Below are 27,069 nucleotides of genomic sequence, written 5' to 3'. Positions count from 1 at the left end.
AGTCGTATCTTCTCTTAGCGTGGTATTTCAGTTATTCTGATTGCGTAGTGGTGCTGTGGTAAGATCTTACCTCTTCTGACCTTTACTATACTATACTATACTATACCCCTATATCTATATAAAGATCCGCAACGCTTTACCTTTTAAGGTAGAAAGGACAAGAGGTGGGGTGGGGTATACGCGAAGCCGTCCTGTACGTAGTAGCAAACAAAATTTCAATGTTCTTTTATAGAATTTGCTTAATAAGTTGTACGTACAGTGCGGAAATAGAGGTAGGACTCCGTTCCGTATAGGCCCTATAGGAATCCTTGTACTGCCAGGTAGCGTAGAATATTAATTAAAAGTCGACAAGCGTACGGAGTAAGTGTTGCTGTTCATGTCCATGTCTAGCATAAAGAAGCGCAGTAAAGAGAGAGCCTAAGGGTTTATAATTGATAGTCCTACTATAGAGAAGGCCATAAGATACTATAGGAAATAATACTGATCGCGCCACAATACATTTGTTACAGAAGTGAGAAAATCAGAACATACTAACTACACAGAACAGAAGTACTACATGGGACCAATCCTTTTTATAATGAAAAGTCAAACATCAAGTATCCAGCCTAGGCATGAAGAAACAATTTCTCTCCACAACCAATCTATCTAATCCGATCATTAATAGGCGCCGCCCTCATCTCCCTCTTATTATTCGTCCCCCTCGGAATAACGTTCGTACAATCCAACAGATTCTTACTCCCCCCCGGCACCCCCAGCAACTGCATCCTCGCCATCGCATCCGCAAACTTCCCATTCCACTTACCCTTATTCCCCACAAACCCCTTGAACTCCTTCCCCACCGTCGCATCACCCGCCAGATTCCGATCCGCCTGGAAACTAAACACATTCGCCACCGTGCTCAGCGTCTGCGCATAGTAATCGATGTCCCAGAGGCCCGGGGTACTGTCTTGGGCCGCGCCGAATGGCATATCGGGCTGTGTGAATGCCTTGCTGGTGGAATGCGCGCCTATGAGTGCGGCGAGATCAACGGCGTCGAAGCCCTTGTTTGCGAATAACACGGACAGCGACGCGGCGTCTGCATGGGCATCTGGAAGCCTGCCGTTGGGTGCTGGAGTGCTGGAATCTTTGCGGCCGACGTAGGTTTGCACGCGGGGTCCGCCTGGGCAGGTCACGATTGCGACGGAGGAGGCGACAATGATTAGGTCCGCAATGGAGACGGAGGGGTATTTTTGGGAGAGTGCGGTTAGTTTGGTGGATATGTTTTGTAGACCGCCGTTTTCCGCGCGGTTATAGGCTTCGGAGGCGAGGATCAGGGAACCGTCGCATCCCCCGGTGGAGCCTTGGGTTTTGTCCCAGGTTCCGCAGTCGTGGAAACATTCCTGTGTGTTGGTCAGATGATTTGCTTGGCTGAAAGTGAGAAGTGGGGTGAAGGGAAAGAGTCAATGGAAAGGGTAGACGGCGAAGCAGTTGAGTTTATGAAGTACGAAGGGACTACTTACTCTGATAGCAGCCCGAGCATCATCATTGCATTGTCCGTCTGAGCCGAGGAACATGGTATTGAGATCGCTGACGATGGTTGTCCAAATGGCGGGGCAATTGTTCTTTCTTGGAACCACTTCGCGCTTAGGTAGTTCAGGGACAGCACGCTTGAAGACCTCGATGGATGATGAGACATATTCGAAAGCAGCGTTACGAGCTTCAATGAAGCTCAAGCCATTTACCACTGTGACTGCCACTCCAGTAACAATGAGAGATGTGAGACGCATGTTGGCTTGATGTGAAGTTGGACAAGTGAAAAACGAGAAAATGGAGGACTAGGATGAAGCTTTATAGTGCGACAGAGGAATATCAAAGACCTTAAGACGAGAAACAAGACTTCTTGCCAAATGCATCCTTTTATACATCAGATCCTCCACGTTCAGCCCACTAATCATAACCCCTTATTACCAAACTTGGCTATGTATTGAAGGAATATTCGGTAGGGCAGAAATCCCATAGGTAGACCAGGAATGGAATCAAGAACAGGCATCAGGACACCCTTCCCAGCAATATTGAAAATATATGACGCGTAGAAAGAGATATCAGTCCATCATTCAAAGCCACCACGAAAATCCCGGTGCCTACAAGCATACAATTGAGCAATGCCACATTGGAACTGAAGGGTTTCTGCTTTCTCGGGTCATAGGGCTTAGAGCTGATGTACCGGCTACCCACAGTTCGAGATTCCAAATACAGCTCATTGCAATTTCCACATGGCATGGCATGGCATTTTCGTCTTCTCTGAAGTAACATAGCCATCGTAGGCAGAAGCAGTTGCTGTAAGATTAGCGTTTCCGGGTTGTCGGTGAGGCAAGTTTGTTGTTAGCCACATCAAAATGCAGGGGATGGTCCTCAATGCAGGTTGAGTGAACACGACGTGGCTTGAGTCCTGTCATACCGCGTGGGATTTCTCCGACGGCACCGAGGCTCTTTTCCTTTGGCAAGGTGTCGGTGTGGCAAGCCTGTCATCCCAAGTGTGGTGTGGTACAGTAAAGCAGTGAGCCTAGCTCTCTTAGCTAGACCTTGGCAGTGAGATCGTTACAATACAAGATCTCAGCGAGATGCAATGATAGGCAAGCTTGACTCGTAGATTTTGTATATTGCACAAACCCAATATGCAGACTCGAGGTACTATACCACCATAGGTCACCATAGGTGTGAAAATTTGAGATATTGGACAATTCAAGCAATTGTAGTTTTGTGCTACATGCGAGTTTAGGTGAGTGATGTTGACCTTGTCTAAATTAGGAAATGGGATTGGTCTTGGCAACAAGCATGGAAAATCCCGCGGGTCGTGATCGTTCCTGATTCTCGTGTCGGCAGCTCAGCTTCTAATTTTTTCTATCTGCATGCCACACAAACGCAGGAGAATGACTGCAGGTGCTTCCCTAAAATACATCACGATAAAAGGACCCGAGCAAGCACTTCAGGTACAAACCAAGCCAGGCAAGCCCCTGAACTCCACTAACCTTTAAGCGTGAAATACGCCCAAGTAAGCTTCCTGAGCGTGTCGGCAGGTCATCCCCAATTACTAAACTCGGGCTTCAAAACTTCAGCTTTGTAGCGGCAAAGTCACGTCCTAGACTGAGCATACAGCCTTTTTCTCATTCGGCTCGAAGATAGGATTTCACAGCTTCTCCCCAGACAACACCCCGCTTGTAGAAGTGCATCGCAGGGACACTTCCTTCCTTCAGCCCATCAATAGCTTGAGCGAGGTCCTCGCCCAAACCTTCATTTTTGATATCCGAAAGGGGATATAGGTAGGTTTTGAATGAGAACACTAGTGCCTTGGACTTGGGAAGTCGATGTAATAGCTGACGCTCACACCGGAGGAAAGTCTAGCCTCGGAATTAGCAGGTTCCCGAGAGGAAAGGATCGAGTGGCAGAGGACTTGCATTATTGACGTCGATATCCTCTGGTTCGGGCTCTTCACCTTCGTACAAGTGGGTGCCACTCGCTGCAAACAAGCGGCCATGGGTTGTTATAGCCCACTGGATATTTGTCAATAAGGTGCTTTCGAAAATATCTCATATTATTGTGAATCTTTAGAGGTAGAGACCATTTGGAACTGAAGAGATAACTTACGTTTGATCTCTGTACAACCCTCCCCACTTCCAATCTTGCAAAGAATCTATCCATGCTCGTCTCTAACTTTTCTTTGTACCCGGGAACGGGGGTATGAATATCTCTTAGCGTCATCCCGAACTTCTCTTTCGTATTGAAACCCGAAGGAAAACAGGTCACGAACCCCTTAAGTTCGTATTGATCACCATCACTTGACGGCAGCAACAGGACGAAGTCCTCATCTAGATTATTTCCTAAAAGCTCGAAAGTTTGGATTGGGTCTGTGGGTGGCTGTAATGGAAGAGACTCCGAAGTAACTAGATTGAGTAGATGGGTGGGTGACAACGTGAACATGGAGGGAAAGCGGGTTGGTAGATAGGAGCCGGTCAGCCAGGTGTAGAGTTCATTAAGGGCTGTTCTGCTGGCCGGCGAAGCTTGGATGACAGTATCGTGATGATCTTGAATGATCTGCTTCCGGATCTTGATGCGAGACAGATAGTTGCGGTCTATCTCGATGAGCTCCGATAGAGACAAGTTCGAGATGCCTACACGCCATCGAGGTTATTGTGAGTAAAAAATGATGGATAACGTTGGAGAGTTGAGAACATGAGTATCAAATATCATAGGTAATATGGACAGCCAGAAGAGGAGAGAATACGCATACCCATTGTCAAATGATACTTGGGTTTAAAGGTTCGAAACTTGAGTGGTTCTTTGGCTTGCCAATCGAAATCGGCCAAGGGAGTAATCTGATAGGCCTTTGCGACGTCAATCCTCTCTTTACTAGTAGAAACATTTCTTGGCTTTAGTTGAGACTGCGAAACTGGTCAGCCGTTTGGACTCCAGTGACCGAAGTTCAAGCTAAAGAATAGCCTGATGAAGCATGATGAGAGGATCCAACCAAGAGAGGGACCGGCTGCTTGGCGTCCAGGTATCCACGGTTTCTGGTACACCGGAACCAGACCATCAGCTCAATCACTTACTCTATGATCAGATGCCGTGTGTGCAACTCTGAGATACAGTCGCCTAAGGAGGAATATAGCGATTGCTACAACCCCGCAGTACACAGTCCAAGACGCCATATTTCAAAGGCTCTCAATATTGCCTCCACACACTCGACACAGGCTGGGTATATATACCCATAATTCAATCCCAAATTTCCCTTAAATCATTGCAAAATTTTGTCGTCGAGATAGGAATGCGACGCCGGCAGATAAGCGTCGATCACAAATTATGGGGTATTCGGGGTATACCTTCCGAAAGGGGAAATTATATCAATATCAGAAATGGGGTGTCATGTGACGAATTCCAGACGTATTTAAATCCTACAGTGTTTTACGGCCTTCTTCACCAAAACACCTTATGCTCCTCATTCTAGATAGATAAACGCCGCACTTACTATAGTTGACTTTTGATATCCCAATCCGCCTAGCACATTATCAATTGGTACTGACCAGAATTCGCGACGCAGACCTTGAAGTATAACAAAACGCAGCTTTTATTTCCTAAATCGGTACAAATCTAATAGATAGACTAGATAATAAGAGTCTTTCAAGCCACACGCGCAAGTCTCCTGCCTCTAAAAGACGAAAAGGCAATTCCAGCGGAGAGACTGCAGCAACTGACTCAACCACAGCGAGTGCAGCAAACAGAGTATCGACAGCCTCATCATAAACTACAATTCTTTAGCCCCCGCACTCTCAAAGAAATCTAGCTAATGATCCTACCTAAGAGTGTGACAAATGTACTTTCACGTCTTAATTGCTAAACAATCTATTAGCTAGACTTCCTTTTTTCTTCTTTGCAGTATGTTGACGTAGATGACTCTTTCCTTTTCTCTTCCGTCGTTATGATTGATGATGCAGTTATAGGTGCATTTAATTATTGAAGGATACTTCCCTAGGATGGGCAAAGTTAGACATGTCCACTTAAAAGCGATAAATGCAAAGCTTGCTACTTACTACTACTATTTATCCTTTTTATCATTCTGTAATAACTAAGTTATAAGCTGTATTCTATATCTAATCTAGTAGAGCCTCATAGAAAAGTAATAGAGTATAAGCTCTAGTCTGCTTTTCAATTACAAAAGAGAAGAGAAGGAAAGGTAGTAAAGGAGTAAAGGATATAATCAATGTGAGGAAAGAGGGGCGCGAATAGTAGGAGAGTCTAAATAGTAGGCATACTTAAATGTTATTCATTATTCTTCGAACGAAAAAGGGAAAATACCAAAGTGGCATTACAGTAAGAGATCATTTCAGATCTGTGGTGACATTAGTCAGATGTCCCTTCACACCAACCTGTTAATTGCTTTCCCTGCTTCCCTAGGAAAAGACTGAAACGGACAGATTTTCCTACACTACAGCTACTCTAGATCAGAAAACCACTTTACTTGGATGCAAGAGCTTGCCTGTCTACCGTGCGTCTAACTACGGTTCCAGATCTAGTGGGAAATGCCGTAGACTTCCTACTTGCCGCCTTGATCACCGTCTAGCCCCGGATCTTGTATGTAGCCCAGGATTCGAACTCGCTACTCGCCCTTTATATCATTGGAAAGCATCCCGCACATTAAATGTATTTGTCAACCATTTCGGAAGGTAGCAATGGTATTCTATTGCTCGCCAGGAGCTGAGTGTATGCATTGCCAAGTTTTAGGCGTAAACTTGGCGTGCAAAGCCACGATTGTCAACAGAATCGATATATAATTATTCGTGCCTCTTAGATCCTCAGACTAGCTGATAAAGAGGCAAACCTTGAGGATTAAGTACTTGTATTTATTACAGCTTTTGTTAGTCCCTTGTAAACAAAATGAAGGGCTATCAGCCTGACATTGGAGCTTACCACAGATCCGTTCGATCTGAAATCGCCTGTGTCGGTCGATAAATGCGGGACGGAGACGTAAAACTACATGTTCGATGGCCGAATAAGGGTAATGGTCTTCTGGGCTTTCTTTTGAAGCTACTAGACTGCCGCTGAAACGCTGAAATGTGCCACCAGTGATTTGAAAAAGATCAAGAGTAGGCGCCTGTCATTAATGGCCAAGCATCCACTGAAGCCCTGTGAATAAGCGAAGCCAAGGGAATTGGCGTTGCTGACCTGCACCCGGGCACGTTTTTCTTTCCTTTTTTCCTTCCCGAGTTCTAATTCCAGAAGCATTCAAGTTCTGTCAGCTGTGACACTCCCACGAGACCCTTTCTCGAGCCTCTGAAAACCCCACTAACGTCTCTTCCCAACGGGTTCAGCTCAATGTGAACGCAATACTCTGTAGTGCGTGGGGCTTAGCGTAGGGAGTACAGTATTGGACCGGGTGGCTGAACTGAGCTGGAGCTTCCTGTCACAATCCAGAGCCTAGGACACGATTCTCTGGCAAAAGGCTGTCTGCAACTGGGAGGCACGACATACATTCATGAATCATGATGACTTGCTGCTGTTGCCACCTAAATGAGGAGCCGCCCTGTCAGGGGCATTTAAGTTCTACAGAGATCCGGGGCATATACGAAATCTCCTGGCCACTCGATACGTATGAGCCCTCGCTTGAACGCTACAGCAGGCATACACTGATGGTAGGAAATTTGCGACCACAACTGACTGCAGAGCCAAGATGCCAAGTTGGCCAAGTACTCGAGCACCACATAAGAAATCTGTCTCCTGGGATCACAATAGTTCACCATCTCATGCACTGGGTTTTGTTTCACTTTAAATTCACGATGGAGCCTGTTATTAAGCAAAATTATCTTTCAATGCCAGAGAGCAAGGCAGTCGAGGTTCCAAGCTGGAGGGTAAATTTCCCGTTTCTTTAGTGTATGGGTCAATCTAACATTCTTGTCAGTATGACTGGACTGGCTCTCTTCCCCCGCCTGAAATGCCAATTTGGCAATATACTACGGCAGCTTTGGACCAACACGAGGCCTCTGTGCCATTTTACGGTCACAGTCCACCTATCTCTTCTTTTTTGCATGGCCATTCTCCATATTCATCGACGTTTCCAAGTCCAGGTCATCAAGTGTTTCATGGAGATGCAGGGTATCCGCGTCCAGTATTCGAACAACGTGTTCATGTCTCGAATGAATCACCTCAGAACAGTCCCGCGGAGCCCTCTGAAATCACCGACATTGATGAGATGATAGAGGACGAGGATTCCGATAATTACTCGTGGGAGCCAAAATCATCAGCAAGTGCTTCGAGTGCCTCGAGCAAATCCCGCCTCAAAAGAACACAATTGAATAAACAATCTTTGAAAAATGCAAAACGAGCACACACTGTCGTTGAAAAGAACTACCGAGAAAGACTAAACGACAAAATCACAGACTTGGCAATTTATCTCTTTGAGACATCTTCGGATTGTAAGACACTCCAAGCTATGCCATGATTCGGAGAATTGTTGCTTTCCAGAGACATGCTGACAACGTTCCAGCCCGCACCAAGCCTTCGAAGTCTCTTGTCATGACTCGCGCTAAGGAACGGCTGAAACAGCTCGAAGCAAGAAATAAGGTTCTGGAAGGGGAGGTTGTCAAGCTGCGGCAGCATATTGCGATTTTAGACCACATTGTCGCTTCGAAGGGAGGAACGGTTCCACCACAGTCCTAAATGAGGGCCATTTACTTGTATAAGAGAGTACACGCATAGACCTGTGAATAATGAATGTATTTAGGTGCTTGTTGGAGTTGAAAAGGAGCGTACATTTTGTAACTAAATACTTCGCAGTGAGCATATTGTATCTTTCTGCGAGGCATCCACGAATATCGACACCTTTTAACCTCCTACTCATCGCGTGAGACTTTCTAGAGGGGATTAAAAGCTCAATTGCCCTTTCAGTCATTCTACCCTGCTCTTCTAACCCCCATGAAGTATCATTCATGTGTTTTGAGAGAGTGGGGTAACTCAATCTCTGCTTCTGTTTCCACATCTCTTCAGGTCTCAACCGCTGTAATTTAATCTTCAGCTGATATGTAGAGCCGTCTATAGATTATTCCTTCCCTCAAAGTACTATTCATCGATAACTTTGCAAGTGTTTCCAAAGACGTTTCTAGCACGTGACCTAAAGTTCATAGACGAGGTGCATCGCTCTTTCTAGGTGAAGCGCAATTAGCTAGTGGCTTCTTTATGTACAGGGCACTTCGCGTTTCATCTACCGATTTCCACTTCTACCTAGCAAACATTTTGAGGATCTTTACAAGACCCTATCTGCAGTGAATAGAAGAAGAAAATTCTTTGATCTCAGCGAACTTCCTAGCGTATTAGAATCGATTCGAAGGGTTCTCATAACTATGGCTATCCAAATCAAGCTCCCAACCCCCTCAATTTTATCACAATTGAATGTCAATAGTAAGAGAAAGCGAGATTCACATCGTCGAAAGTGAATTCAGGTCGATAGGGTGGAGGTTGAAGGGCCGTAGTGATATATAGGTAAGGCTTTTCCCCCTTCTTACAACCTTGAATATTTGACACAGATCTTTCACCACTTTTAGCTTTGCGTCTTGACTTGCTTTAATTCACTGGCTTTGTTTGCGGAATTGATCTAAGAAGACACTTCCTGTTCATCGCCAGTCGTTTTCGACAAGGAATATTCTGTGATTTTGCGTCGAGGAACGACGCCAGATCGATATCATGGTAGGTGTTGTATTTACCGCAACTATATCTCATATTATGGATATTGACCGTGTCCTAGTCTGGCGTTCAGATGGGTGAAGAGCCTGCTTCTGGCATGTCTCGTAATGATTCCCCAATCGGTACGTTGTCTTTTGGCGAACCCGCGTGTTCATATTGAAGTCCTGGACTGACATTGCCCGGCAGAATCGGCTGATGCAGAGGATATTGCAATGAACGACGTCGATATCTCCAACTCGGACGATACATCGCACAATAGTGTGTGGGAACATGAGGATAATAGGTCCAGTGAATGGTCAGACGGCGTACTTCTACGTATACCTATATACGACCCAGACGGACTAGTGCAGACATCTGATTATATGGGTGAGCTGATAAATCGCGAGTTTGGAACACCATATGAGAATGATGATGAGTATGAGGATGATGAGGCAAGGGATATTTTCGACGACGGCCTTGGCAGTGATGAGTTCCCTGACTATAGCAGTGGAGCTTCTGCAACTGATGAAGAACTCCATGAGCCCGCAAGTGTGGTATGTTTATCCGGATTCGCACTGTTTGAAGCACAGTCAGTTGAACATGTTCTAATGCCTTACTAAATGCAGTTTATCAAAAACGAAGCCACCTCAGAAGAAAACACTGCTCTCGGCTCGGAGCTCGAGCGTAATAACTCTGATTCTTGGCATAGGGTGTCTAAATTCGATATCTCTCTTCCTAGGGTTACTAAAGAACTCGATAGCGATAGAGTTAAGCATAAAGATGGTTTTAGTTTCTTTAACCTTGAGACTAGAGATATCATCGTACCAGAAATGACCGAAACTGCCCTACTTCCCCTCAAGACCTTCGCCGAGCTTCGAGACCAAAAGTATAAACTGCTCTACCAGAAGTTAGAAGCCACCTTAGGAGGAAAGGACTACCTATTCAAAGCTACAGTTTCTCCTCTGCTTGACCACCCTATTATTTCACTTGTAGAAGATGCTAATATAATCCGCTGCAACATCCTCAGGCTCCAGGAAAAACAAGGCCGCATCCAGCAAGAACTAGAGGACATGTACCTAGCGCTTAAAACCGCAGAAGCGAAAAATCATTCCGCTGATAATATCCTAACCGCTCACTTCACAGCCGCAGGTATATCTCCGGAGCTCTACAATGCTTATAAAGCGTTCTGCGATACCCTTGACCCGGAATGTGGATAACGCGGGGGCTTTAACATCACCTGCTATAGAGACTATAAGGGTACTTATATTCGTTATAACCCTGGCCTTGCGCTCTTTAAGCAGTCTTTAGAGACGCCGTACTCGACGTGCAATTTCCGATCCGAAGCTTCTATTGAAGAGGTATGGTGGGGACTGGGGGACCAGCAAAGGAATACGTTTACGTTGTTGAGTTCTAGCCCCTGAAATCTCCCGAGCCTCTACATGGTACTGCCACGATATGGGGAGAGCAATACGTAGGATCCCTATCCGTTCCCATGCTAATTCTCCTCTCCTCTCCTCACCATTTTTATCTTCTGCAGATATACTAACGTCCCTAAAGCCTAAGCTCTATATCCTCGCTAAAACCGCTGCCCGTTCCGGCTTACATGCTGCCCTAGAGATGCTGATTGCCCTCCCCAGACATGAACTCCTCCTTGGCCGGCGGCTGGCTATTCAACTACTAATCTGAACCCAAGCTATATAACGAGCCTATTGCTAGCAAGCATTGGAGATTCCGTTCTGCGCATCTGATTGACGCGACGGTTAATGATAAGGAGAATAAGAGGGGTTTAGAGATGTTGCGGAGAGCGGAGAATGTTTAATAGGGTTGCGTGGTGGTGGATTTGGAAAGCTGGTGTTTTACTTATTTCTGAAACTAAATAAAGGGGTTGGAATCTTAGGGGGGAGGGGGAGTTTTAGGGTTAGAGAAACTATACTCGTCGCTAATAGCTGGCATGAATGAATCTGATAAGAGGGTAGGTTGAAAAGTCCCAACCAGTAAAAATGCACATCTCGCCTTTTTATATTCTCGAAACAAGCTAGCTTTTTCTCCGTCATTCTGTCAGCTGTTGGTTTTCGCGCTATAGTGTTACTAAGCCACCCCTGCTTTCTCATTTGCTAAAGATGATCATTACGCTACGCTATACTTATACATATAACTTCCTATCGTAAAACGCTTTATCTCTCTCCTTCCTTCCTCCTTTTACAACAGTTATATTTTGCTCTCAGAAGTAAGCGGACTATTTCTTGTCTGCTTATCTAGATTTATAGTAATCTGATCTGAATATTCCTTTTAATACCTAGGGCGGCGCAAAGTTTAGCGAACGGTAGTAGGATTGAGGGGAACAAGGGTGTGGAGTCATATTTCTATACGGGGGTAGGTAGGATAGACTTTAGTAACGCTTCATTCTTTCGCATTGGGTTTACTATTACAGCTATCAGATGGTCCGCCTGGCAAACACATATACAGGCCTAAGATCTGGCTCTTATACAGTGCATTTACCCGTCTACCACCACGACTAGTGAGCAAAACGGAAATCAAGTCTGCGGATTCCCAGATGTCAGTGCCTATCGAAAGTTTCAAAGCGTTGGATCTGCATACCGTTTATTCCCCTTGTCTTTAGTAGTCTCGAGGTAATGCAGCTTTTGGTCGCGGTCCATTGTATCCCAGATCTGGTCCCGCTTCCTAGGATGGCTTTAGTTTGCCGTCGCGAGGAAAACAAACGAAAGGAATGTGGGGACTTGACATACTTGTTCTTCCAGAAGTAGTACACTTTCGCACCGATGAAGAGGCAGAAATTCCATGCGGCGATTCCGAGGAGGACTTTGTTGCCTGTGCGGTACAGAGGCTTGTCTTTGTCGCGGTAAATCTGGGATTGTGTAAGTGGGTGGGATTTTAGTGAGGGGAGAAGATGGGATGGAGCGTTTGAACGTACCTGTGTTGATATGATGTTGCTTGTTTGCACGGCCATGTTGTATAACGAGGACCCGACTGTTCTAGTGCGTACAGTCCCGGCGTTCCTACTGGTTATCGCAACTACAGCATCTCAATCTCAGTAACTGTTGCATCCGGGGCCTGAGGACTCGGGGGTTTTTTGGGGACTAACCTAGTATAGCGTGGACGTAAGGATACCCAACAATTAAGGATGAAATTGCGTAGCGAACCCATTGTGCATGGGGAACGTGTGCAGGCAGAACTTCCAGAGCGATGAGTAATGGAATGACCCAGATCTGGCTGACGAGTCCGATGAGGAATCTTTGATTGAGCTTCTCTGAAAGCCAAGTCCAGAAAAGTAGCTGGATCATGAACAGGACACTCGAAGGGATGACTAGAAGATTTGTGTTGAAAGTTGAAAATCCAAGGGACTTCAGGGTGAGAGTGAGGTAGTTCATTGGTGGTGTCTGCATTCAATATAAGCATTGTTTGGAACTAGATTCAAGGAAGGACTTACCATTGGAACAGTCCAGGTCAGCCCAATCAGGTAAATCGGCCACCTAAACGTTGTTAAATATACATCCAAGACAAGGAATATACCAGTCTTACATGTCAAAATCAATTAGACTTTCCCATAACAACTTTGGCGTTATTGCTTGTCTCTACAGTCATGTCAGTATTTATATGCGTTGAATACCCTCATAAGAACGAACATTATGCATAGTAGCTTTTCCAGGATCATCACGCAAGATCCGGGTAACCATAATGACCTCCTGATGATCCGTAAACCAGCCTTTCTTCCCCCGAAACCAGCCTTTCAATCCCGCGGCCTTGGTTTGTGTAGGCGAAGGAGGAAGATAGAACCTACTAACATTAGCACAATTACCGTGGTATTCGAGAATACGTTTTACCATGAAAGAACTCCAATGAGAGCGGTAAGCCCGCCTTCGATTGCAAAAAGCCAACGCCACCCCGCCATACCACCATGACCACGAAGATGAAGAATCCCATAGGCTAAAAATGCTGAAATGATGTTCGTGGATACGTAAGAAGTCCAGAAAAATGCAAGGCGGACGGGTAATTCCTTGTTTTTATAGAAATAGCTTAGATATAGAACCACCTATGCCAGTTAGCTCCTTGATTTAGGCTAGCTCCCTATTGTTGAGTCTCACATCAGGTATAAATCCACTGTCACAAATTCACAAGTTAGTTCATGGGCTTTGTTACGGAAAATGCTTTCGGCAAGGGTGAACATACCCTTCGCAGAGTCCAAGTAGAAATCGAGTTATGTAGAAACTTGTACGGCCTGTAATTTTCACTTGGCAAATGGCAACAACACTGCAATATTGGTGTCAACTAAAGCTATTGGATCCTGGCTTTAGTTGACATACCTCCATAAACACATCTGAATTCTAAGAATTACGTAAAGATTAGTTGGATAGCAACTCAGAATGAAGATGGGACTTCTCACGGTATCCAATTGTCTGGGCCAATTTTTTTGCTGACCAGCTGAGACGGAAGTTCAGCAAAGAGAAACGAACAGTAGAAAATCGACATTCCGTTGTTGTAATCATTGGTATTCATTTTCAGGTCCTCTGCAAATCGTCAGTCATGAGGCATAACTTGGAAACACCTGCACAATGTACTCGCAGCACTTACTCAACATATTGTCCGACAAAGCCTGAGAGAGATTGCCTCGGTCCAGTTGCAACGCAAAGAACATGATGCATGCCGGTAGACAAATCCTCCAGTCAAGCTGTATTGCGCAACATGTCAATTGACAGAGTAATTAGAGCCACTATGAAGGATATCTTACCGACCGAATGAGCTTTCGCTCCTCTTCTTCGGTCCAAGTAGCGCTTGGATCAAATCTGTGACGGCCTTCATACTTTTCAACAGGTTGGTAAAGCTCCGCAGCCTTGGAATCATCGAACACACTCCCTTGAACAGTCTGCGCGCCGCTAGTCTCGATATCATCTTTAATCGACGTGGAAGACGAGTTCGATGCTGGGGCTGGGTCCACGGCGGCAAAGCTGATATCTGGACCACCGATATTCCACCATTTTTTCTTGGGAGCTTGCGTAGTAGAGATTTGAATGTTTTCACCACCACTATCGTGAATGTTGGGGCCGGCGCCCTTCTCGTCTGATTGAGACATAGGAAAGACTTCCTTCCGGTTTGATTTCTTTGTACTAGGTGTCGCAAAATATACGTAAAGAAAGCGCAGGACAACAATTCCCGGAGTTCAACGGCCTTTATACGAGATGAAATCTAAGTTTTGAATGGGATATGGGCTCCACTGCATAGAAAGGCGTGATGCGATGCGGACCGACCGAGTTGCAGGGTTGCGAATGGCATCATCTTTGGCGCCAAGCACGAATTCCCCAAACAACGGATCCAGGACCCCGGGCACCAACGAGATGGCCACAATCTGGAAAAAAAAACAAGGAGGGCTCTTATCTTTCGCGCAATTCCAGTATTAATGATAAAGAGTTCTCTTACATGCGACCCATAGTAATCGTGCAGAGCGTGGGAAAATCCCGGTGACAAGGCAGGGACACTGTTCTGCAGACTGGGGTCTTGCTTGGTGGATGCATGGTTGCGTAATGAAACAATTGTTTAGAACCAACGGAGATGATTCGCATTCAGGAAGACTGAAGGGGGGTTTTTATTCTTTTTCTTCTTTTTTTTTGGTTCCAATATTGTGCTGTACGCGTCAAAGACCATGTAACACATCTGGGTCCTCTCTGCCCAATCCAGATACCAGATAGGACATCCTCTAATCCACTATAAAACTCCCCCTATATCAATAGCATAGAGCCCCACAGATACCCATTTAGACTGAAGTTTTTTCTACTGTCTTGCTAAAGGTAAAGAGTTGTTAGTTTACTCGCGAACCCCCTGCTGTAGACACCGGGGTCTGAAAGGTGGATCTCATTATTTCCAAGTTCTCTCACCACTCTGGAAATTGAAAGTACTAAAGACTTTTCTCGTCATAGCCATCGTGATAGTCTCTCATAGAACTCAAATAGAAGTCCAAATAATGGGAGGAATTTGGTGGAAGGAAGAAGATTGTGAGCTGTGGAAGATTGAAGAATCTCATCCAGAAACATACTTCGTAGAAGAACGTGACTCGAGTTCCTTGCCAATGCCTCATCGCTCTCAAATTGCATCGGAACCTCAGCCAATTACTCGTCAACCCCGGAGCCGCATTATCCTCATCAGTCATCCAACAAGTACGAAGTACAAATGAAGTGACATATCTGTCTGATCCTCGGCCGGAGAAAGCTTGTCCTGAATGCATCACAAATGGTCGTGAAGAGAGCCTGAATGTGACCTAAATCTCATTGCGCTTCTTCGAGCTCCAAGTTCCGCCATGTCCTACCAGTTTCTGCGCATATCATAGAAATACTGGGACTACGCCACTCAGGATGGGCAATTTGGATATTTCTCAGTGTTGATCGATAGTAATGCACGATTTCGTCGGCAGAGATAAGGTCCGCTTGGCAAACCACGGTCTTCAACTCCTGCAAGCTGGTGAAGGGCCAAATCTCGTCCCAGACAAAGTATCTCATGCTATATGACTCCTCGTTTTCTCCAACGTTGCGATAGAGAATCATCGACAAGAGTTTCTCTACATCATTAGCACGATGATCTTCACCACCCAGAAACACATCGAGGTAATTCATGCGACTAGGCCCAAACATCAGAGTATCTCGTGAGAAGTTGAAATAGATTTTGCTGGGATGGGAATGAGACCCGAAAGAAAGCTGGTAGTGTTTAAGTGCCTCTTGTCTGGATTCTTGGCAGATACGGAGGGCCATGGGGACAGGCTCAGAGCTTATCCAGCCGGTAAAGCTGGAGAGTCTCTTCCCATGAAACATTCCCCATTCCGTATGGTACTCTATCTTGACTACGCGGGGGCCTGGTAGCATTGCTTCCCATATTTTGAGGCGCAGCTCAGCGGGCAGTCGAGGGAAGCAAGTGAAGTGTGCTGGCTGATGAATGGTTTCCATGTTGGCGAGCGACATAGTGAGGTAGAGGTAGAAAGGTCAAAGGATGCAAGATACAAAGAGTTCAATATCAATGTGAAGCGGGAGTTGCAACTTACTCAAGGCAGCTCAGCTGATTTGGTTTGGTGACACAGGATTGTGCTGACTCAGCTTCTGGCCGCGCCGCGTTTCAATTGATGCGAGGCGATGGACCACACCACAATAACAACATCATATACAACCAAGTACAGAGCCTCGCCGCAGTACAAAGAAATCTTCCAGTATGTGAGTATATCATTCCATCGCCGTGCAGTGCAGTGCATTGAAGCTGATTGAGGCATCCAGCATACTGACTGTATTTATTATGCGCTGTGATCAACCAAGTGCCTAACGCCATCCGCATACCGCGTCCGAAAAGAATAGCCCCTCTACTGCCAGAGTACGAGTCTTGAGCAACCAAGTCGCAATGGATACCTCGCCATCTTCCTCGTCGTCGTCGTCGTCCTCCTCCTCGAGCTCGACTTCAAGTTCAATCCCAAACCTGATTGCAATTCCCTTGGTGAATCAACCCCCGAATAAAACCTTCACAGTTTTCCCACAACTCCCTACGGAAATCCGCTCTGCAATATGGAAGTGGACGTTGCTACCTCGCGTAGTCGAGATGCGTTACCACGGCATCAGCTCTGGCCAGGGGTTTTCATCTCTGGCAGAACCACCAGTTGCGTTGAGAGTTTGCAAGGAATCTCGGGAACTAATCATCGATTTATACCCCCTCTGTTTTGGCTCTATTTACCATCCTGCCCACACTCGGTTCAACCTTTCTATGGACATCTTGGTTCTCGGCTCGGATTTCGAGGACTTTATACCACACTTCTTGGGTATCATGAACGAGCGGGAATTGTCTAAGCTGCGGTACCTAGCCATTGAATCAGACATTTTAACGATTTTCCCATTCCGCGACATGAAAACACCATTGAAGCGAGCTTTGGGCAATTTTTCGGGCTTGAAAGAGCTACTTATTGTTCAAGATATAGCTGAAATGAAACCACTGATTCATTCGGATGACGATTCGTTCATGACTCTCTACGAAGACCTCCCCACAGAGATCGAGAGCTGCAAGGAGCTCCATACGGGTACGGAGGCAATTAACTGGCTCCCAACCCAAGAGCTACTAGATGAAATGGAGGTGTGGTCGACTCCGAAGTGTCATCCTGTCTATGGCTGGAGGAGATGTACTTGCACTAAGGTTCTCGATTCCGACTCTGAAGAAGACGAGGATGGTGATGAAGACGAGGACGACTACTGGGAGGACGATGATTATGACGAAGATGATATAATGGCCGCCGCTGCCGATCAATCTTTGTTTCCGCCAGGATTTTCTTGGACGAGCGGATATTGATTATTTGATTAGATCTTACTCTAGCCTGGCTTGGGCTGAGTGTTATAGTTCTGCATTTTCTACGAATATCACACGGCAAAAGAGTTTTTCCCAATACTGGCTATGGTATTAGACATGAATATAAATGTTTTAGTCCTCGGTCTCACATCCACCATGGTATTGCCTTTCCTTGCATTTACCTTGCTGTCAATGTTGTTTAGTATATCTCGAACACTTCTCGTCGCCTCTCATATCCGCAGCTTCCTCCAACAGCAGTCTCCTGCGACTCTACAATACTCTGCCTCTCGAGGTCCTTTGATGATACGGCTCGAACTTGCATCTCCTTCACCAAGCAACCTTCCCTCCTGCCTGTAAGACTTAATGACTCGGAAGCGTGCTCTCCGTACCCATATCCACCATATTGGCTTGCCACTTTCAACACCATGCCTTTGCGTACCCAGTGACGTAGTTGAAGCCTGCCTGCGAGGAGGGATAAGAGGAAACCGAGTGTGAGGCCGCCGAAGAACATTCCTGCTGCTCCTCCGGAACTGACAGGTTTGGATGCTTTTGGGAAGTTTCCAAAGGGGTCAAAGTCGATTATGTGTTGATAAACTGGTAGGCCAACTGAAATATCAATCGGAAGAGGGCTAATCACGTGGCTTTTATCGGTTTTTATCGACACGCTGATATATTATCTTCATACGTATCTCAATGGAAATTAGTAGCTTTCCAAATGGTTATGGGCGACCTAGGAACTAACATTGCTGTCTTCACGGCCAGTATTGCGTCTATTAATATATACTCTTAGAGAAAATGTGACCTGACAAGGATGAATAGAAGGCTAGTGCGCTTAGTAAGCATGTTTGATCCTCTGATATACTCGTACGAAGTACCGCGTATCTCGTATCCTAGTAATCAACAACAATACTCAACTTCAATTCGCCCACCACGTTTCTCATCGCACCTTAGATCCTGCGCCAGTTTAGCCATGAATCTCGAATAGCAGGCAATTTCCGCGCCCATTTACGCAGATAGCCCTGACAAGGCTGTTCACGAGTCACGGTCTCGTAGAAACCACTTCTGGTAATCAGAATTATCCAGTTTTGAGTCTCATTGTCTAAGAAACGGACTTGGCAAATCCCCTGATTAGTCCATATCTTCCCACCATGGCTTGCAATGATTTTCACCGATTTCCTCCTGAAGTCCGGGATCAGATTTTCCGACCATTGTGTGTGGAATGGAATGGTAGGACTCCGGATCTCATCAAAGCCCCGAGGCCGGACGAGAAGCTATATCAGGAAGCTTTGTATATATTCTATAAGAATAATCGCTTTGTACTCCATGAAGGGAACGGGTGGACCTTTGGAGATATGACGAAGAAAGCCGTGCTCACTTTCACGAGAATCACAGTACTTGTCGAGTGAGTCTTCAATTTACTCTTTATCTCCTTGCTGTACGAATCTGCTATGAGGGTTGCATGTGGAAGCCCCCTTTTGACCTGCCTTTCAAGCGGTGATTTGTGACCAACACGGTGTCTCAGAAAGTGCAGGCAGTCTCGTAAACAGCCTCTGCAAAAAGTCCTATAATTATAATGTAACTCATGAAACCCTTGGCTAATCTATCCACAGGAATGGGCTTATCTTAGGAATTGGTCTCTTTAAGATTGATGCCCCAATATTGCATGAGTCAACTGCACTTATTTCCCACGCCATCAACATCCGGGAATTGGTGCTGGAACAGTCAATCAAGTATAACGAAGGAAGAATATCAAAGCCATATGTGTCTCACGGCTCCATATCATATCATTACAATAACTTCATCAAGGCCTTCGAAATCCTCGATAGAGTTGAAATAGTCATCCCGTGGACACCTTCATTTTCCCATGGCCTAGTATCCTCGGATAGCGGTATTGTTACAGCGAATTCATATCTAAAAGCTCAAGCAAAGCTTTCATCTGTCATTGGCCTCTATCAGGACCCTATGGGGGACCTTTATGGTAGGGCTATTGAGACCCAATGGCGTGATTCCAATTGTTGGGAACGATGGTTCTGGCAAGCGGACGAGGGCTGTCATTTGAGGATGAAACAAACTGCACTGGCTTTGCGTTGAAGCTTTTCCCTCATGCATAAGATTGAGAGACTTAAAGCTATTGCTCCATCGGTCAGGTGGTAGCAGCTTGGTAACTCTATCATCGTGTCCGGTATTCTCCCAAACAACCCTAACCGTCTCATATCCCCGCGGCGCCCTCACTTATTGCAAGCTGCAAATACTTCAATTAGTCCAATTCAGGACTTCTCTCTATGACAGTTCTTGGTCCCTCCCGATTAGTATTTTATGCTAATAGTCAGGTGATGATGACTCACGAGTTGAAAGCTGAAGTGGATATTACACGCCCTGAAGCTGACATCGAGTATCACGTACTATTGAATTATCTGATAGACTAACACCTCTTAAGTGGGGGCGACCCATTGTCCTGCTGTTTTAATTCCAGTGTTATCTCCACTGTTATCTGCCACGATATAAAGTCAATTCCCCCTACATATGCATAACACTCTTGGGACCAATTTTCGAAACCAACACCCGTTTCTCCACCCTAAATTGTCGCTCGTTATGCCTCTCAAACTCCAGGAAATAGAGTTAGGAGACTTCGACACTATGACTGACCACGCAAACATCTATCCACCTGGAGACGACCTCGTCGCTCCACCAACGCCAATCTGCTGGCTCGTGACCACACAACCAGAAGCGCGAAGTCGACTTGAATTCCACATGACGAAGCAGAGAGAACGTTTTCTTGGCGATACAAGCGCGCGATATCTCAAAATCATCGACGAAGAAACGGGCGAAATCATCAGCATGGCACGCTGGCACTGGTATCCCAACGGCTACTCATACACGGAAGGCATCCACTGGGAGACCCATAACGCTGTTGAAGGACGGCCATGGCCAAAGGGCATGAACGTCGAACTGCATAACTTCGTACTCACATCACGCGATTCTCAACGACAGCAGTGGCAGGAAGAAGGCAAACCATGCTGGATCCTGATGCACTTGGTTACGCGCGCATCGCAGAGGGGCAAAGGCGCTGCTTCAATGCTGATTCAGTGGGGTGTTGATCGGGCGCGGAAGGATGGCGTACCGGCGTACCTTGAAGCTGGGGCATTGGCTATTCCACTTTATGCTAAGCATGGATTTCGACAGATTGGAGACCCTATTCGGATAGATTTGAGAGGGCACGGTGTAAATGCCGATTTTCTTGGCGCGAAGATGGGACTTTTCCCTGAAGTGCTGGTAGAAGGTCAAGCAGGCGAGAAGGCAAAGTAGAATGTTGCAATTTGTAGCTTTGCCTGGTTCCATTTCCTGACTTATTTTGTCGCAGAAGTGCCTAAGTAGATTTTCATGCAAGGCTTGCGTATTTATTAGGTATTCCCAAACACAACCTACTAATTATGTCCATTGCCCTTCGTTTCGCGCTTTTACGAGATGTCCAATTGCGAATCACTATGTGCTTTCGATTGGGTACCCCTTTTGATTAGAGAGTCTCGTAATTTGACGTCTTGTTAATTAGGAATAGTCTTGAAGCAAGCTACCCCTTTCTGTTGAGTTTGCTACAAACGAATGATAGTGTATTTTAGGACTATCTTAATACATTTTGAATCCAGAGCTGGATATGACATGATATACGTGGCTGTATATAGTACGAAGGATCCAGGGAAGGCGTTGATGCAGCCATGTTTGCTTTGTGCTACAGAGTACGACGAGGAGCCAATGAGCTATAGCTACTCTGCAACTGAAATACAGAGCCCCAATTCCCTCAACCAGACTTCACTGTCTCCTCATACATGGCAGTAACTACTTTCACTATCTCAGAGTCAAACTCTTCTTCGCCACGTTCAGGACTCCAGCCAAGAACTCCGCGAGCTCGATCAGCTTTCGTTCTCGAACTACTCCGCGTGAGTATTGATACTAGACTTTACGACAGGAACTTACTTGGATCCTAGAACACCCTCAGCATCCCTACCGTTGCCATTGAAAAACACATCTGCAGCATCTTGCAACTCTATATTGGTCACTTGATTCGTTTCGAATGCCCCAACCGTCTTCCCCGCCCCTCCTATCTTTTCAGCAATACTCTTCCAGCTTTGAAACCCATTTTCGGCAAAGTAGTAGCCTGTCTTGCCACTCGGCAGATCAGATTTGTGATCGAGGATAGCCTGAACTAGGAGGTAAAATAGACGGCTTAAGTCGAGGATGTGGATCCGATTCCAGATCTGATGAAGAAGTGAGTCATAGAGTATAGAGCACCAGGAGGTGCATAAGTACATACACCAGAGCCCGAACCTAACATAACAGCTTGCTTCTTTTTCAGTGCTAACTGCATAATTTGGTGAACCTGGCCAGAACCCAGAGTGAACAAACCAGTTCCAGGACCGACTTGTTTTTATTAGCCATCTATAAATACCTGCCCGACTTTGGGACTTAAAAAAAGACATACAAATAAGAGGTGGAATAACAATATACGTCTGTACGCCATGCCGTTCGCCCAGCTCGACAACTCGTAAGTCAACATTACGCACTGGACTCAGGGTCTCTGGATGAGTCTTTTCAAATTCATAGATATCTTCGTTGACATCAGAATGAATAGAGGTATCAATTCGATCGCCCGTTAACGGCCAGTCTCCAACATTACTCGCCCCCGATGTCTGGAACAAATCAACGACGATCGCAAGCCCCCTCTGGAACCGCAAAACTTACATGAATATAGTGAGTTGCTTTCCCGGTACTCTTACCACGTTCTCCAAGACCTTCAATGCAAGCCCTTGCACAGTCGTAATGTCTTGCTGATGCAGCAGCGAGGACGACTTCGCATACTATTAACGCCAAACTTGCTGCATATCCTCCCAAAGAAGGACATACTATCATGGTCCTTTGCAGCCGCACGAATGACTTCAAAATCATCAAGGTCTTTGAAGATCAGCGGCTTGACGCCGGCATCTGCGAGCTTCGAGGCTTGAGAGGGCTTTCGAACAAGCGCTGATATCGTATACCGTGCCGGCTCATCAACATTGTGCTTTAGTAATTCTGCAAGTGCAGAGCCGCCGCTATGAGAAGTTCAGTCACATCCTGATTAAGCATCATCGAGGAGAATTAATACATGTAGCCTGTCGCTCCTAGCACAAGAATGCGGGTTACCTCGGCCATGATCGCAGACTTGAACTGGTTTCTCGAATGGATAATCCGGAAACCGAGTTCGAATTTCACAGGATGTGATTGTTGATGAAGGAGTGGCAATAGTTGAAGGGCGTGGAAGGTTGATATAGGATACCTAGGCTCCCGTATTACGTAACGTAAGATGGGGATTTCGGCGTCTGACTCAACCGGCGTGAACGCCTGATTTACAGCTTTAGTAGAGTGGTAGCAGTAGAGTAGCGCTTATATTACACTAGATATTAACTCCTATTGTTTTACGGCCTTTGCTATGAAAGGCCCGCTGATTATAAACCTTTGAACTGTTTTTTATGCTTCCTTGTATATTATTAGCATCGAGTTCTACGTACAAGTAAGGAGGGAGTCAGACTTAACAAAAAAGCCAGTAATATACCCCAGCCCTCGCCTCCAACTAACAGCTTTCACTTTCTGTTATAGTTTTACCCGAATGTGCCACAGCGCGCGTTACGAGGCACGAAAGACTGGTATTTATATATCTTCGATTCCTATAATCCCACCAGAACCAATGTGTGCACTATCTATTCCGCTTAAGATATACAAATATTACATCGCGGAGCAAGCGATCCAACTCACAAGTATCCTTATTCTTATGATACTATAATTACAACGAGGGCTGCGAGAATGTCTGTCCACTAATGTACCGATCCTTTTTCTTCTCTTTCAGCTGCGAACCCTGCAACACCTTCGGGCTTTTCACACTGCTCCCCGAGCTCTTCTGACTATCAGGTCTATTCATATTCGCGATTTTCGCAGCCAGTTCGTCGCGCATTTGCGCCTTTAGATCCTCTCCTGCATCGGAGTCCGAACTAGAGCCCGCGTCGTCGCTCTCGGCATCAGAACCAGCAGGTTTGGCTTGAGGTTTGTTTCTTTGCTGTGAAGATCTTGAGAGGGCAGACGTAAGACGCTTAGCCGTTTCTTCGTCATCATCTGAGTCCGAGTCGTCGTTACTGTCCTCCTCAGATTCACCCTCAGAGCCCGATGGTTCTTTCAGAGCTTGCTGTTGTGAGGCTGGTGGGTTTCGCGCTGTCGAAGAGCTAAAGGCTGCTTTTCGCGAATTTAATGCTTGAAGGCTAGCACCGACTTGTAAAGATGGCCGATTTGATGAGGGGAATGATTTCGGTGGGCTTCGGCGAACTTCGTACATAGATGAGGTTAGTTGTTGGTCTATTTCTCCCTGCGTACTTGTTGAAGTATCTCTTTCTTCGGTAGTGAGTTTCTTACTATTGACTTGATCGAATGCAGGCCCTGAAGGCTTAGCGGTGGGCTTATGTCTGGGGAGACTTGGGCTGGATTCCGGGACTTTGTCGGCCTCTTCACCGTCTGATGCTTCGCTGTCGATCCCATCATGGCTACCTTCTGAAGTATCGATTTCGACTTCACGATCATTCTCAGATTCGCTTACAGACTCAGGCGTGGCGGAGCGGTTTGATTTTCCGGCTACGGCCCCCCCTGGGTGTTGACTGAAGACAACAGGTGATCGGCTATCGCGGGTCGATGAGCGGTTACTAGCTATTTCATCTTCTTCCTCTTCTTCCTGCTCATCTTCTGATTCGGACTCCGGGGCTGCTTGGCGAGTGGGAGCTTCGTCTTTGTATTGAGCTGGTGACTTTGAAGTAGCTTTAGACGAGCTAACTTTGCTGGGAATGTCTTCATTAGAATCACCATCAGATGATTCTTCTGCATCGGTAGCCTTTTTGGCGGTTGGCTCAATCGATCGCAAGAATTCTAAGGCAATTTTAGCTAGAGTTCGTTAGGGTATGTGAATACTAAAAATGTTGGTGGGCATTATGATCTGTGAAATGACATACCATTTGTTGAAGGTTGAACTGGTGTCGCAATCTTCCTGGCCGCTGGAACAATCGGGGGTGTGCTTTTGTTGGTAGTTTCTTTGGGGTTAAGCTCTCTCCGGGGTGAGTTATTTTTGACAGCCTGAGGAACGACTTCCTTTCGTGTCTCGGCAACCTTTGGCGGTACTACGGGCGTTATGCTACGATCGTTGCTCGGCCTCTTTAACGTAGGAGGTGGGCGTATTGGAGTTCGCGACTGTCTCTCGAGAGGCACTGCTAGGAATTGTTAGTGCTGAAGTCCTCCAAGTGAAAAGACTTCCTTACCTTGAACTTTCTGCACAGGCTTAGTAGTCACAGGTTTTGGCACAACTGGGATGGCCATTCTGCCAGGAGGAAGAATCCTGGTAGGGGGTCGTATGGGAGTTTCCTTGCTAGGTGGCTCTTCAAATGATACTCGTCGGGTCTTAGGCATCTGAGCACCAAGATTCACACCGTTGGTTGTCCTTTCCGGCGAGACAGTCGGTGCTGATGGAGATGAGCTAGCAATTGCTTGTGACGAACGAATTGACGGCTTAAGAGACGACTTCCTTCCGCTTGGAATAAGCGACGTTGAGGATGATGGACGTCGCAAAACGGAGCCTGGCACGATAGCGGGCGAGGACTTTCTTGTTAGTTGAGGAGAAGATGGCCTTTCCTTCGCAACCTCTTCGCCCCGGATTCTTTCTTCTTCTTTACGCTTTCGCGTCGCCTCTGCTACCATTGCTTTATTTCGCAAAATGTTCTCGGCATCCTCTTTTTGTTTCGCACCTTTCAGATGTTCCAGCCGTTCCTCCTCCTTACGTCGTTCCTCTTCTTTCCTTTGGAGATCCTCTGCTTGCTTCCTGTCACGTTCTGCTCGTTGTTTCTCCAAGCGAGCAGCTTTCGCAATTACTAGAGCAGCCCGTTCCGCCTCTTCTCTCTTGAAAGTCTCGACATCGATACGTTCCTGCTCTTCCCTCCTTGCCTGGTTTTGCCGAGCAACTTGTTCCTCTTCGGCAGCTTTTGCCTCCTCAGCCTCGCGCTTTCGCTGCTCCGCAGCCTGAGCTGCTGCTTGTCGAGCCTCTTTAGCATCATTGGCGTCCCGTTGCTTACGTTCTCGTTCCTTACTGCTGGGCGTGAGAGGCAATTCTCCTGGCGTTGCTCCTGGGCCTCGAGAGGTTCGGCGACCGTTAGGAGGGGTATTAAACCGATTATTAGCCCATTCCATACCCTGCAAGCCAGCACTTTGACTTTTTTTGAGCTTCAGGGTCGCTTTTGTTGCATTCAAAATAGCAGCAGAATCATCCTCGGAGACAATGTTCTCATAGATGCTATCCTCATTTGGCGATCTTGAATTCCGCTTTCCATTTTGCTTATTACTATCAGAACTAGAGTCAGATGTGTTGCGCTTGTCTCCGGGAGTCAAGCCATTTCTTGCTGGGCGATGAAGGTCCGTAGACAGTGGACTTGTGGCTGCAGTAGAAACCGACGTGCCTCGCTCTGTAGCTCTCTGGATGTGGTAGCTGGCGCTCTTCGCCCTCGATTGGCTAGCACCAAGAGACTGTGCTCGAGCCGACGCCTGCTTGAGGGGACTAGAATTATCTGCTTCCGAGTTGTGACTTGAGTTTTCGTGGTTGGAATTTGCGGGCTTTCGACCTTGGTGATCAGTTGGATGTTTTTCATAGTATGGCTGCTCATTGAACGATGGAGGAGGCGACGGAGACGAAGGGGGAGACGGAGAGGGTGTCTCGGGGATTTGAGAAAGATTGGGCCTTACTTGTCGTGAAGTGCCGTTTAACCCATGATTTGTACCAAGAATAACACTTTCTTGCGAAGAAGGGATGACATTAATATCTGGTATGCGGCCGTTTTCTGAGGGAACTTCACCCCGCTCCGGCTCACCTTCGCGGGACGGTAGAGGGTGATCTGGGTTCAGAGATGTCAATCGCTGTCTCTTATTCAACTTGTACGAGTTCGATGGCGCCGATGCAATGCCTGCAGGTGTGCTTTCTCTGCCTCTCTTGCGACTTGTAGGTTCAAAACGAAGAGCGGAGGTTGGGGGGACAGAGTCGCGGACTCCCGGAGTTGGTGAAGCTCTAATAACGCGTATGGTAGCTGCATTCGCAAAGAGATTTCCTAGTATTTCGCTCTGGGTGACGTCGAACTCCTGGTCGTCTTGACATTTCTTGACGGCAAGAGGTCTATGAAAGGCAGAAGGTCAGCAAAGCTCAATTTAGAGAGTCGATCTATGGTCGCGGCGCAACAAACTGAGAACTGGACGTACTCTCCGTAATTGATTTCATGAATTCTTGAAGCTTCCTCGCAGAACTCTCGGATCGATCTATCGGGAGACGTGACAACGCGAAAACATCGAATGGGCTTGTCGGCCAAGTCGTGCGCGTTCTGTGAATAGAGCTGTACTCTCAGCGAGTAGCCAGGAAGTTGCGGGGGTCCCATTGGCATGGCCATGGCGAGAAAAGGGTTGCTATGTTGGAGCAAAAGCAAGATGTGTTACTGGCGATTGCAGCAGGCTGTATCGCATGTAGGT

General features: G+C 46.4%; 8 protein-coding genes across 8 annotated transcripts; 3 read left to right on the top strand and 5 right to left on the bottom strand.

The window, feature by feature from the left end:
- Nucleotides 1-641: 641 nt before the first annotated feature.
- On the bottom strand, nt 642-1,766 carry vpl2_0 (Versatile peroxidase; the record flags this gene model as incomplete). Its single annotated transcript, XM_031149151.1, has 2 exons — nt 642-1,379; nt 1,500-1,766. The coding sequence occupies 2 exons, from the start codon at nt 1,764-1,766 to the stop codon at nt 642-644; spliced, it is 1,005 nt and encodes a 334-aa protein (XP_031006202.1).
- Nucleotides 1,767-3,143: 1,377 nt separating this feature from the next.
- LHYA1_G004188 (uncharacterized protein) lies at nt 3,144-4,685 on the bottom strand (the record flags this gene model as incomplete). The annotated part of the gene is made up of 5 exons (XM_031149150.1): nt 3,144-3,377; nt 3,444-3,530; nt 3,625-4,148; nt 4,268-4,418; nt 4,587-4,685. 5 exons carry the CDS (start codon nt 4,683-4,685, stop codon nt 3,144-3,146), a joined length of 1,095 nt encoding a protein of 364 aa, XP_031006203.1.
- A 2,622-nt stretch (nt 4,686-7,307) lies between these two features.
- Nucleotides 7,308-8,187, top strand: LHYA1_G004187 (uncharacterized protein; the record flags this gene model as incomplete). Its single annotated transcript, XM_031149149.1, has 3 exons — nt 7,308-7,379; nt 7,430-7,943; nt 8,015-8,187. The coding sequence occupies 3 exons, from the start codon at nt 7,308-7,310 to the stop codon at nt 8,185-8,187; spliced, it is 759 nt and encodes a 252-aa protein (XP_031006206.1).
- Nucleotides 8,188-11,701: 3,514 nt separating this feature from the next.
- On the bottom strand, nt 11,702-14,275 carry YIL166C_2 (putative transporter; the record flags this gene model as incomplete). The annotated part of the gene is made up of 15 exons (XM_031149148.1): nt 11,702-11,726; nt 11,785-11,868; nt 11,934-12,052; nt 12,119-12,219; nt 12,290-12,584; nt 12,635-12,677; nt 12,727-12,779; nt 12,831-12,981; nt 13,029-13,237; nt 13,290-13,305; nt 13,375-13,455; nt 13,509-13,529; nt 13,589-13,712; nt 13,777-13,873; nt 13,934-14,275. 15 exons carry the CDS (start codon nt 14,273-14,275, stop codon nt 11,702-11,704), a joined length of 1,761 nt encoding a protein of 586 aa, XP_031006207.1.
- Nucleotides 14,276-16,575: 2,300 nt separating this feature from the next.
- LHYA1_G004185 (uncharacterized protein) lies at nt 16,576-17,508 on the top strand (the record flags this gene model as incomplete). The annotated part of the gene is made up of 2 exons (XM_031149147.1): nt 16,576-17,295; nt 17,356-17,508. The coding sequence occupies 2 exons, from the start codon at nt 16,576-16,578 to the stop codon at nt 17,506-17,508; spliced, it is 873 nt and encodes a 290-aa protein (XP_031006204.1).
- A 2,589-nt stretch (nt 17,509-20,097) lies between these two features.
- LHYA1_G004184 (uncharacterized protein) lies at nt 20,098-20,811 on the top strand (the record flags this gene model as incomplete). The annotated part of the gene is made up of 1 exon (XM_031149146.1): nt 20,098-20,811. One exon carries the CDS (start codon nt 20,098-20,100, stop codon nt 20,809-20,811), a length of 714 nt encoding a protein of 237 aa, XP_031006205.1.
- A 490-nt stretch (nt 20,812-21,301) lies between these two features.
- LHYA1_G004183 (uncharacterized protein) lies at nt 21,302-22,689 on the bottom strand (the record flags this gene model as incomplete). The annotated part of the gene is given in 7 exon segments (XM_031149145.1): nt 21,302-21,431; nt 21,478-21,758; nt 21,815-21,921; nt 21,983-22,223; nt 22,243-22,358; nt 22,405-22,589; nt 22,643-22,689. The coding sequence occupies 7 exon segments, from the start codon at nt 22,687-22,689 to the stop codon at nt 21,302-21,304; spliced, it is 1,107 nt and encodes a 368-aa protein (XP_031006210.1).
- Nucleotides 22,690-23,317: 628 nt separating this feature from the next.
- Nucleotides 23,318-26,990, bottom strand: LHYA1_G004182 (uncharacterized protein; the record flags this gene model as incomplete). Its single annotated transcript, XM_031149144.1, has 4 exons — nt 23,318-24,456; nt 24,525-24,779; nt 24,828-26,722; nt 26,806-26,990. The coding sequence occupies 4 exons, from the start codon at nt 26,988-26,990 to the stop codon at nt 23,318-23,320; spliced, it is 3,474 nt and encodes a 1,157-aa protein (XP_031006211.1).
- Between the last annotated feature and the right edge of the window lie 79 nt (nt 26,991-27,069).

The sequence above is a fragment of the Lachnellula hyalina genome (genome assembly GCF_007821495.1).
Source record: "Lachnellula hyalina strain CBS 185.66 chromosome Unknown contig00049, whole genome shotgun sequence".
In the NCBI taxonomy this organism is placed as follows: domain Eukaryota; kingdom Fungi; phylum Ascomycota; class Leotiomycetes; order Helotiales; family Lachnaceae; genus Lachnellula; species Lachnellula hyalina.
The sequence above is the reverse complement of the archived record's forward strand: the minus strand, read 5'-3'. Positions and strand labels throughout refer to the sequence as shown.